Below are 12,147 nucleotides of genomic sequence, written 5' to 3'. Positions count from 1 at the left end.
TGGTCGAAGAAGAATATGTCTATCCATTTGGAGAGAGAGCAATTCACAGAACATTTGCTTTTTAGACGTTCTGAAAAAGACTCTGAAGACTTCTAAGGTAAATTACATTACTCTGCCAGACATTTTTTGCTTCATTAGAAGGTACCACAAGATTTTTTTTCAAGAACATAAATACAAGGGTTTTTGTGGTAAATTGTCACACATTAGATGTGTCTTCAGGTGTATCATTTTTACTTTTCAACTACTATTTCCTAGTTTTAAGGTATTATCTACTATCAGCAAGGGCTATATCATTACTTGTGAAGAACTCTGCTTTACACAACTTTCAGTTGCAATTACCAGCTTGCAAGTACTATTAATAAGCAGAAATCTTCAAATGTTAAATAGTATATGATTGACTAAAATCTAAGCCAGATCTTTCAAAATCATAAAAAAGACCTTAAGCATAAAACTTTAAAGCATATATCTGTAGAAATCAAATAATAATCAGCTGACGACAGCTGCATTACATGCACCTTCTGCTCTTCCATTTCTGGTCTATCTGGCCAAAATACAGTTTTAAAGGTTTTCCTAGAAGAGACGGGGGAAGTTAAAACTTGCAGGCTTAGGAGTTGTACTTCAAAGTTCCCATTTTGAAGCATATAGAAAGTTTTCCACAACACTAAATTCTCATTTATCTCATCGTTCTTATTTTAGTGCTCTGATTAGTTTGTCTGCAACTATAGGATTCCCTACATTTTACTCTGTGCTCCTTGCTACTGAAGCACTTGTTCCAGCTTTCTTCACTTTAGACTGTCATAGACTTAAGGAGTCTTTCACCAGTAAAAACTTTTTTATATATAAATTGCATATACAGTCTCAAAGATAAAGCCATTTTTGTTTGTTTGTTTAATGGATTTACTAGCACTTACTGAAATTTAACAACTTATTATTTAGGTACTGACTAGTTAGGTTTTGTCAATTCGGGTTGTCATAAATTTTCCTTCTTAGCATCATGTCTTCATAGTAATGATACATTCAGGTTGCTGCCACTAGATAATGATGTTTTTTCCATTCCCCTCCTTTTTTGTCCTGTGTTTCCTGTAGCCAAACTGCATCCTTTTGCTTATTCCTCCATGTCAAAGGCTGTCAAATTATGTGTCAAGAGCAAATACCACAAGATGAAAATTAATTTTAAACAGCGTACAGTGATCAGCAGTCACTGACTCTTACCTGATAGATATTCTCAGTTGTGATGGTTTTAAAAAGACTAGATCTAATGAAGAAAATGCATACACCAGTTAAAGCAACTTCTTTTCCCTCTGTCACAAATACTTTAGGTTTATTCTTTGTCAAATGAGAGTTGATTCCTGTTCCTGGAAGGCCAAAGTGTTCTACAGATTCAAATAAAAGAACCATTTGAAAACTGCAGACTATTTATTAAAAAAAAAAAAGCTTTCTAAGCAAACAGTTCAGTCATCATTTGTGTATCTCTAAGTCTCAGTCCCCCGGAGCCACCCCATGGGACTATCCACGGACAGTACGCAGCATCCAGAGTCCTCACGGCACAGTAAGAACTATTTCACCTAGTTTTGCCATTCTCTCATCAAAAACCTTTCATTTCTATTCATTGAATTGTTTTCTATTCCTTCTAAGGAAAAGCTCAAGATCCTCCTACATGGCTCTCTATCATGTAGTTGCAGATAATGCTCTATTGCTTAAAAAAAAAAAAAAAAAAAAAAAAAAAAATCAGTAAATGTCGTTTACCTCAGAGAAGCTACTATCAACTGTCTTTCCTTAGAACATGCAGACCTAAGTCTAATATAAAAAAAAAAAAAAAAAAAAGTAGACTGCTTCTGGAAACACAGAGACAGAAGCCACAGCAGATTCTTTGGGGTAAAACCAACAACAACAAAAAAAGAATAAGGGACGTGCAAATGACTTCCCCGTCCTTTCTTCTTCTTCTTCTTCCCCCAACATGAATATGCTGCTCCCATGTTCAGGCTGTTGGTAACAATTATAAAGAGTCACCAAGAAGTAGCAGTGCGTCTGGGGGAAAAATAGTTATCTTAAATTGTGGGTTTGGCCGCATTACTTCTCTGCTACTAGTTTTCTAGTGTTACGTCAGAGTAAAACGCACACGCATACACACCTCAGTGACACTGCAACAATAGAAAGATCAAAAAGTGAATTTTGATGCCAGTAGTTAAAGGACAACATCCAAAAAATTGCAAGAAGTGACAGGTCCCTTGTCCCTCAGAGATCCCTATTTCGGATCAGGTTGTCACCCACAAGTCCCCTCCCCACCCTTTTGTACACATCACCTTTCCCCTTCCCCTTTTTCACCACAGCTCCTGCAGAAGCCTTGGTTTTGTGTACCTCAAAGCACATCAAGGGCTGTGTCACAAGCAAAATAGTCTTGACTCTGAGAATTTTATTAATTTGATTTATTGTCAATTAACATAAACTTGCACCATCCTTGCACTTCAGTAATTACAGAGGCTAGGACCAGCAACAGTGGTCCCAGTTTTCAGGGCATTCCCACGATGTATGGAGCTGGAGTAGGTAGTATACTCTGCAGACTCTTTAGAAGAGATGCACTGTTACTGAAAAGGATGCTAAAAGTTGTTAGGCTGCATATTAAAAGTGCCATTCAAAACACTGCAGAAAATCTGCACGTGAGGGTGGGCATAAAACCAGACTTTGAAATGACCCCTTAGGGCTCTGCAGTACATCTTCCTGAACTCAGAGTTACACAGTCTCCTGCTCTTCAGGGACACAACATATCGTATAGGCACCCGTCATGGGGTCACCTTATGCCCTAACAGAAGTGTTCCCTGATCCACATCAGGGTCAGAAAACCAGCTTGGATTTGAGGTGGTGTGCAGTAAGAGTCTTTGCCAACAAGTTGTATGTAATACCACAAAAATTCACTTAACTTTACTGTTCAGTAGCCATCACTATAACTGCAAGTGTTGCTTTGCTGGCCTGTGAACCACAGCCCCAGAACGATCAGCACAGAAAATTGTTTTACAAACTCTGCCCTACCTGAGAAGGAAAAATGTACAGCACAAGCTGCACGCTGTGATACTATTACAAACAAATGTACACTTACAGCTGTGGGCAAAGGCAGCCTCTAACCCCCACACCCACCTGTCTTCTCCTTCACCACCAGTTTATTTTTTCTTATTTTTTTTTTTCCTCCAATGTGCATCATCTTTTGGGGACTTTTGCTAATTCAGTCAATGCACATGTTGCTGTGAATTCGGTTTTTGGGTTTTCTTTTTTTTTCCTTCCAGCTTTCCATGTTGCCTGCATCTGCATCACGTCCCAAAGATCAAAGGCCACTACAGTCATACTGTAGGGTCATCTGATCAGTTTGGGGGTGAGTGAGGGGGACTAAGATTAGACTCCCAGGCTTTGCCCCTTGCCTCACACTCTCTCCAACATACTTCCACCGCTTCCACCCAGGGATGTTAAAACTTGCTCAGCAGATTTCTAAATTAGTGGTTGAGTTTGTATTTTCATTCAATTTTCTTTCTATGTACGTTTAAATGTTAATAATTAAGTTGCTTATATTATATTAAACAGTCTTTTCATACCTTTTAGGGATACACATATATCTAACACTGAAAATACATAAAGTATAAATACATATTTGTACACTCATATAGGCATATGTTTGCATATGTAGAAACATGTATATTTATACAAATATGCATAGATATATTTATGAGGCCCTTCTTGTACATCCAAGGTAAAGAAGTAGGGGGAACTCCCACCAACCAGTCACAGGGTCTCAGAGGTCACATAGCACCTAGCTAGTCCCAACGGCAGCAGCACTGGAGGCTCTGGGACAGAAGCCATGGGCAAAGGGAGGAGGTCCTTGTCACAGGGGTCCTGAGCTGCCTCCTGGGTAAGTGAGAAGACTTCCCCCACAAGTATGGTCACATGGGATCACTGCAAAAGGAATAGGAGCAGAAGACACTTCTGGGATAATGGCCCTGCTACCCATAATGCAGACCTGGGACCATTTGTCATGTAACAGAACCACCTGGATGAATGGCTGAGAAATGTGGAAAGCTTCTAGGGCAGGTTGGTGGTGTGATCGGAGGGGATGGGGCAGAGCAGCTGTCACTGCTCACCTTGTGTGAAAGTCACCTTTTAATGATCAAAAAACATTCCCCAGCCCCCCAAGCAAGAGTTGCTGGGCTCACAAGGAAGTACCTTGCTGCTACATACTAGAAACATGCAGAAGTGCACTAAGAAGCTTCAGTAATTTCATGACCAAGGATCGATGTCCCAGTATGACCAAACTTGACTTGCCTTAAGCCCCAGTTTATAAGAACTTAACTATTTGCTTTTTCCTTGCGCAGTTGCTCAGCACAACTATAACATGTTGCAGGAGAACCTAAATTGCTTTACCCGTATCCACTGCCTCCACATCTTGATAGTAGAAGATCAGATGACGCAGACCACCTGGGGCCAGGAATTTGTCGATGCGCTCTATCTGTTTGAGATCACGTTGAGATTATTATGCATAGCATACCCACTATGAAGAGTTTAACTCGCTCAGATTTTTAACGTAAATCATTATCATTGTTTAATAATAAAACATTATTAATAATAATACATTTATTGTCATTATAAATGATAATAAAACATTATCATTGTTTAATAATAAAGTTATACCAGGCCCAGTTACCGCTCCCCAAAATATGATTGAGTTGCCTTGTCCTTTAGGAGCACACACCTACTTAATTGAATCATTCAAATTTTTCTATGCTGAACACAATTGAATATAGCCAGGCCATGTTTCCGTTTACTGAAACCACTTACTGTACATGCTGTGTATCATCTCTCAAACTCAGGGCACAGGGCATTTCTTCATTTACTGAAGTGCAGCAGCACCTCATTGAAGTCCCTCACCCATATTATTCTTACTGCCATTCAGCTAACAAGCTGAAAGCAGAAAACGCACAGCTGAGTTATTCCATATCATAGCAACAGAGGAAGCCTTTATTTATTTCAGAGTTCTCCAATTTAATGCTGCCATCAAGCATCTTTGAATCACGTATTGCTAGTGAAGTTCAGGAATCTCGTGTATAGACTTTCTTCCTAGCCTAGGAAGAAAGTTAATTGCTCTATGTTTAGTATGCTGATCAGTGTTTCAGCACTTGAAAGTCTGGCCTAATCCATTATTTTTCAAGATCTATGAGTCATTGTTTCATATAGACCCTAATTACATATCAATCTTCCAGGAGAAAAGGCTTCTGCTTCTAGAAGTTCAGAAACGTTTGCTGGTACCATTTGTGCTTCCTAGTGCAGAAAAAAGGCTAAGATCACCACCAGCAGGAAGAAAGCCACATTTATCCCTCTTCCATTAATAATGGGCCTCAGTTACACGAAGATCACATAAGCTACTATTCCAGAAAATCTTGGCTGAGCCCCTCAACATGAGCTCAAAACGATTACACTTTTGTCTTTCCAAGTATAACAGCTGCCAGTAATTTATTCCTCTGACAATTATTCTCAGGCAATATAGTTTGCCAGGAAACCCATTTAGAGATAGAATGCACAAAGGCTGAAACAAGTTCTGCTTTTTTACTTGTATAATAGTGTTCTGTACAGCTTATTTTTCCTATATCACATGGAATCACAGAAACGTTGGAAGGAACCTCTGGGAGATCTCAAGGCAGACTCCTGTATCATCAACAGCTTGGGTCATCTAGATCGTTGCCTAGGCTGACTCTCAAAAACCTCAAGGACAGAAATTTCACAACTCACTTGAGTAACCTGTTCCCACGCTGCTGGTGAAGAAGTGTCTCTTAATGTCCAGTTTGCAAGTTGTGGCTATTGCCTTTGTCATACCATCTGCAACCACTGAGAAGAGTTCAGTTCTGACATCTTTGTAACTACTCTTCAAGCAACTGCAGGCTACTATTTGACTGCCTCTCAATCTCTTATTCACCTTATTCTCATACTTTACATGCCCTATGTCCCTTACTATCTTGGTAGCATTCCACTGGACTTTCTTCAGTTTCTCAATAATACTAGCACTGGAATGGGAATGCATAAATTGAAGGTACGTAGATTGAAAGAGAATATAAGAGAAAACAAAAAGAAAAAAAAAACTCACAACCACGTTTACTTTAGTGTCAGGGAGTAAAACAAGATCTACCTCCTGTCTACCTAGGTTTTAAAAAAATGAAGATTCCTTTTCAAATCACAAAATGTGCCTCCATTGCATATAATACTTACCATCAACTCTGATGCACCATTTCCTCAATATACATATTTCTAACTACTTACCCCCTGCATTAACCCTCATGTAGTCAGTCAGATCACTGAGCCATTCAATTTTCTCATGTAGTTTCCACCTGATTTAATTTCCTAAACTAGATCACAATGTAGTCGACAAATGCTGGTGGCAGCCTAATGGAAACAGCAATAATATGCAGCTTGCTGCGGACAGGAGTCTTGAATCTATATGTACTATATATGCAAGCACTGAGAGATTTCATGCTGTGGATCCAGTATGAAATACAGTCACAGGTTTTACTCTACTATCTATAACCTCTGGAAAGCAGAAGTTCTAATCAAATTCAAAATCAATATTGTTACAATAGATCCTGAAACTAAGGACTCTTTTCTTCAACTTAATTACAAAATACTGAGAAGTATATTTTCAATGAGAAGACTTGAGTAATCTCAGGCAGGAAGTCTGACAACTATCTCGCTGAGTATTTGGCAGTAATCTCAGTTCTAAAGCATCCTATGAACTTCCATATTAAATTCAGCAGATTACCTGGTTACCATCAAGAATAGCATCTTCTACTTCTGCTTTGTCCAGATTCACACAAGAGGCAACAGTATCCAGTAAGTAATCATGCCTGCCATCCAGCCGAGCACGTTTAGCCTCCCTCTCTTCCTTGATCTTTTGCTGTTATAAAACACAAAGTAGACAATGAATAATTCACAGTCAATTTTGAAAACAAGAATAAAGACAATTCTAAAATTTATTTTAGAAAGTTAAGGCTAATTCATTCTTCCATACTTGTGGTTTATGTTATTAAGGCACTCAAATGAAATCTTTAGAAGTCACTCTTGTTATGATTTTACAGTTGATTTCCTGTGATCTATTTTCAGATTTAGCACAAAATTTCTATCATCAGTCTTTTGTAAAAAAAAAAAACAAAAAAACAAACCACTATTTTCTATGTATAGCTCTGTCATTCTACAAATCATCTTTAACACCCTAAGTCCTTAGTCCCAGCTTTTCATTCTAGTCACACATGACCATCAAGTCAAGACAGAATTCTGATACATCTTCGTCACTCATGGAAGATATCGTAAGCATTCTCTAACAAAGATGCTGCTGGAAGAAGCTAGTTTCATACATTACCTCTTTAGTGTAACGAGAAGTAAAACAAGCCACAAGCCTCAAGGTACACAAGTGTTTACAAATGTCCTTAACTATAGCTATTATACCATTCTTCAAGCAGTATGCTTACTCTTCTAATTAAATTGAATTCCCATATGTAATGCACCTCATTACATTATGGACAAAATAGCCTTCTGGAGTAGTTACTGGTATTATTGTGCTTGCGGATTACAAGATTTAATATCATTTAATTTTCAAAAGAAATTTAGAATTATGTTTCATTGGTGGTAAATTCAATCTTTATTTCTCCGGTGATTATGAAAAATCTGGTAACTCTATAAAGTATGCACAAGTGATTTATCTTCTGCAGAGCCAATAGGACTTGCATAATATACTTTATACCCTAATGTAAATATCTTTCGTACTTCTTGAAGGAATTTTAAAATATTTGGTAAACTCCTAATTACTAGCATGCCTTCGTAAATGCTGAATGCACTGGAAATGTTTTTCTGTGTAAAAGACAAACATAGAAATCCCGTTCTTTACACAGACATGCCTGAAGAACGCAGTAGCAGATTAATTTGTACACGTACTTTATGCTACTTCACCCCTGTCATTCCCTAACACGGTCTCCACTTTTCCAAAAGTGAAACATCATCACAAGATTGGCCTTTCCTACATGTTCTCAAATCAGGGTAGAAACTTTCCCCCTAGTTAGACATACAAAAATCAACCGTTTAGGGCTGAATCAGCTTTGCACTAGATGATAACACTAGAATCCTAAAAACGGTTGTTTCAGTAATTTAAGCACAACTGATAATGCATCTTTAACACAGAAAAATACAACTGATACTCTGTCAATTAGTTAGCTTCTATTTAATCTAGGAAAAAACTCTTTTTGTTTTACCTAAACAACAGAGAGACTAATTTTTATTCTGCTGTGTTTCCATCGTAGAACTCCAGATATATTGCTAAATCAGGTATTCATCTTCCATTGGTTATCAGTTCCCAACTCCACCTATACAGATGGTCCTTGATATCTTCATAGCCTCCATTTCTTCTACTGTTGCTGTTTACATAGGCTGAAATCATGAGCACCTTCTTCTCAAACTGGGCAATCATGCCCTGATGTTTGTTTCACTTCTTTTAATGTTTTCCAGCGCTTTAATTACAGTCTCTCGAGCCCCCATAACAAATATTCTAGCTATTGTGTATAGCTGCTCACATAGCATTAGGCAATATTTGATGTCTAACAAGAGCATTGTTAATAACATGTTACAAAAGTTTAAAAGTCCAGTTAACTAATTATTTTAATGAACTGTACCTAGACAAAACAGGTAATTGTTTACAAGATAGTAAAGCAATACTTTTATGAAGATTAAGACATTCACTTGCATTTATCATGTGTCACTTCTGGAAGGCGTTTGCATTGTTCTGGTGCATATCTCTCTAATTAACGCAAGTTGCATGCATGTTTTTCCTTAGAGTTGCAACAATGCAATTCAAGAACACACCCTGCCTGTCATGCTTCCATATTTTGATGCTCTGCCATTTCTAAGAACTTCCCCTCAAATGAAGTGTTCCCCAATCACAAACTCTCATTTCTCAGTATTTCTCCCTCACTTTAAGGATTAGGTTGTCCCCCAAAAAGTAGAAGAAACCTAACTACAGTGCTTTCCATAGCAAGTCATTAATTTAAATATTTAAAAACACTCAGAAGCTAGACTGGAAACTGGTCAAAATATCATTTTCCATTTGCATACTACTTAAAGAAAAAATTTTTAAGATATTCTTTACTTAGGATTAGGAATCTCAGACAATGAATTGCAAGAAAATGTTGAGCTTTCTACCTCTCATTCTTTCCTCCCCCCATCTTTATGGGCCAGACACAAATGAGCAAAAGACTCATGGAGGAACAAGTAGATTTCTATTCCAGATTTGTTTCCTTCACGATTTTTGCATAGAGATGTATTTCAGGCCCTCAGTTCTTTTGTATCAACCAGAACTTCAGGTTAGTGTCTTCACTAACCTGATCCAAAATTCAGTCTTTGGACTTCAAGATGTTAACTTTAACTACCCCCACATCTTGCTTCAAACCAGCAATAGGGTCACGGCCTATGAGTTTTTGTATGTTTTACATACTGCAGGATTCACTACAGAAGTACATATCCCTAAACAGCATCTGTACAAAAATATACCAAAAATCAGGTAGGTTTATGTAATTCAAACAAACACCATTTAATAGAACATTGAGAGTACGATTTGAAGATGGAAGGATTGCTAAAACACATAAGCTATCATTTATGAAGGTAATAGAGGAATTGCTGGTACATGCAATAACACATGCAAACCCTGAAAAGTATCAGCAGCGATTCTGACCAAGGTCATACAGCAAAACCTCCTCATGATGTAGGACGATCCAGATAGAACGGTATTTACAAGAGATAAATGCTTTATCACTTAGATATCTAGAAGGATTGTCCAAGTTTTTATAGGGTACAGCTTTACCTTGGTTCTTCATCTAAAGAACAGCAGCACCAGCATGTTTAGTTTAAGGTTTCTTTTACTCATCTTAGTCAGTTATGAAGGTAAGGAAGTCCATATGGCACAGTCCCACAACAGAAGCACATCCAAAGCTAAACAAATTAACCAAAAAGTCCTTCTTTGATGATTAGTCTAGTTATAACAAGTAACTTGTTTTATGTAACATAAAACCTTAAAATTCCTGATACCTAAATACCAAAAAATTAGCACAGGAAACTAATTTCAGTTGACATCACCTCCTGAAGCAGAATAAAGGGCAGATTCCTAAATTCATTTTAACATACACTTAAGCCCATAACCATCACACCATCAATCTGAAGCAACAAAAGGGAATTAAGTTAACAGTAAAAAATAAAAAAAAAGTGTTTTCTAACTACCACAAGAGTATATAAGCATATATATTTAAGCAGAAGGCACTAAAAGATCAGAAGTGAGAGGTACCAGAGGTCCTTCCTTTGAAACAACAGCCTCAGAAACCAAATATTGACTATTGCCAACTTCTCCATTACAGATTGCAGTTGCTGATGTCTCTGCAGACACTCCAGAGTTCCCATGACTGTTATTTAATATGCAAGTCATAACTGCACAAGTTAAAACTTGTTCTTGAACACAGTTTATACAGCAAATGATGCATTTGGTTGTCAGAATACTGTGCATACTGCATTTAGACGCATTCAGATCGAAGTCTTATGGATGAGCAATACACTTGAACTTTACTGGGAAGTTCAACAGTAAAAGTCAAAAAGTAAGCATGTTCTATTGTTAATTTAATGTCTTATCCAAAACTTACTTAACCAACATGGTATTCCTCTGTCTCTCCTTTAACTTGCTAACATGCTTTCTATTGCATAAGCATTGCTCATGGATTTCCCATTAAAAGTAAACTGCAAATCATTTTGTTGGTTTTGTTTGTTTTGTTACAAACCCTGAGTTTGTAACAGATAGACACCTTTTTACTCACTCCTCTCCAAAACACACATACCCTACAGAATTAGGGCAATCCCCTTAGCTGACTCTTAAATCTCAAGCATCAATCAGAGCTTTCCCACATTTGTTATAATGTTGCGTTAACTCAGGAAGAGTTTGTTCAAATAACCAGTTATTAAAATTTATCTAAGGGTCTTAATGACTTTATATTTTAGTATTGTTTCTCAAGGCTATGTAGTGAATTCAAAATTCTATTCCCATTTTACAATTGTAGGAAGAGTGAAGTTAAACTTCAATTTTCCTTGGTGGCAAAGCCGATCCCTACTATGTTGCCAGACATAGCATCAAGTTCTTCATTGTACCAGTAGAACATTTGTGAAATTATACCATTACCTGACCACTGCAACAATCTGGACAAGATACAAGTACTAGTAGTCAAATGCATAAATATCTCCAGTGCAAGTTTACCTTTCAAAACAAATCATGCAACAAAGCCTTGAATGATTATAAGACTAGTTACAAAACAATCTCCCTCTCGTGACAAATACCTATTCCAAATACTATGTTTTGCTCTAAAAGGCAAAGTTTATCTGTTTTGATATAATTAGAATGTTTTGTGAAACCAACATCATCCACTTACACCACTTTAAAACACCCATTTTTCTACACCCTCTCCCCCAAATTCACACCTTTATTCAAACTATACAGTTACTAGTCTCGATGTGGTGCAAAGTTCAAGTTCTCCTTACCTTTATAACTCTGCCAATGCTCTGTTTCCAAAGTTGCTTTCTTCCAGCTCTAAACATTGTACTATTCAATATAAGCATCAAGTACTCTTTTTCAGCAATAAGCCTTAAACCACGGAGCAAGCTTCTTCATTCATCATTTTGTGCTGTCCCCCTAAACTTTTGTTCACATTTGTTTCATTCCTTAGCTGTAGGAACACCAAAAAAACTCTAGAAAATACAGTAAGGACCTAAAAGCCAGCAACTACTAACCTTAGCTCTCTATTTAAATTCAGTTCTAATGTGCATTTAAATTACTTGAAAACTAAATTGGACTACTTTAGAGACTAGAGGTCTCTAACTACTTTAGAGACTAAAGGTCTCTAAACCAGCAGAATTTACTGCCTATAGATTAGGAGTTGAAAATTACTGCTACCGACCACAGTGTTGTTAAGGTGATATTGTTTATATACAAACACCACTCGATACGATTCATCATGCTCAAGGGCAACATCACCATTTGCAAAAGTCAATTTTATAACTGCCTATCTGATTTGTGTTTAGCCTTTTTAAGTAATCCTCATGTCA

At 37.3% G+C, this 12,147-nt stretch overlaps 1 protein-coding gene across 1 annotated transcript in view; it reads right to left on the bottom strand.

Annotated features, from left to right (window-relative positions):
- The window catches only part of DNAH5 (dynein axonemal heavy chain 5), a gene marked incomplete at both ends in the record, with an annotated part of 140,940 nt that extends 129,300 nt beyond the window's left edge, over nucleotides 1-11,640 (bottom strand). Inside the window, 4 exons of the mRNA XM_082499404.1 lie at nucleotides 1,213-1,373; nucleotides 4,405-4,489; nucleotides 6,788-6,922; nucleotides 11,584-11,640. Coding sequence (XP_082355530.1) covers nucleotides 1,213-1,373; nucleotides 4,405-4,489; nucleotides 6,788-6,922; nucleotides 11,584-11,640 — 438 coding nt within the window. The remainder of the gene's footprint in view (nucleotides 1-1,212; nucleotides 1,374-4,404; nucleotides 4,490-6,787; nucleotides 6,923-11,583) is intronic.
- Between the last annotated feature and the right edge of the window lie 507 nt (nucleotides 11,641-12,147).

Source organism: Vanellus vanellus, assembly GCF_965231255.1.
Source record: "Vanellus vanellus genome assembly, chromosome: 2".
Taxonomy (NCBI): Eukaryota; Metazoa; Chordata; class Aves; order Charadriiformes; family Charadriidae; genus Vanellus; species Vanellus vanellus.
The sequence above is the reverse complement of the archived record's forward strand: the minus strand, read 5'-3'. Positions and strand labels throughout refer to the sequence as shown.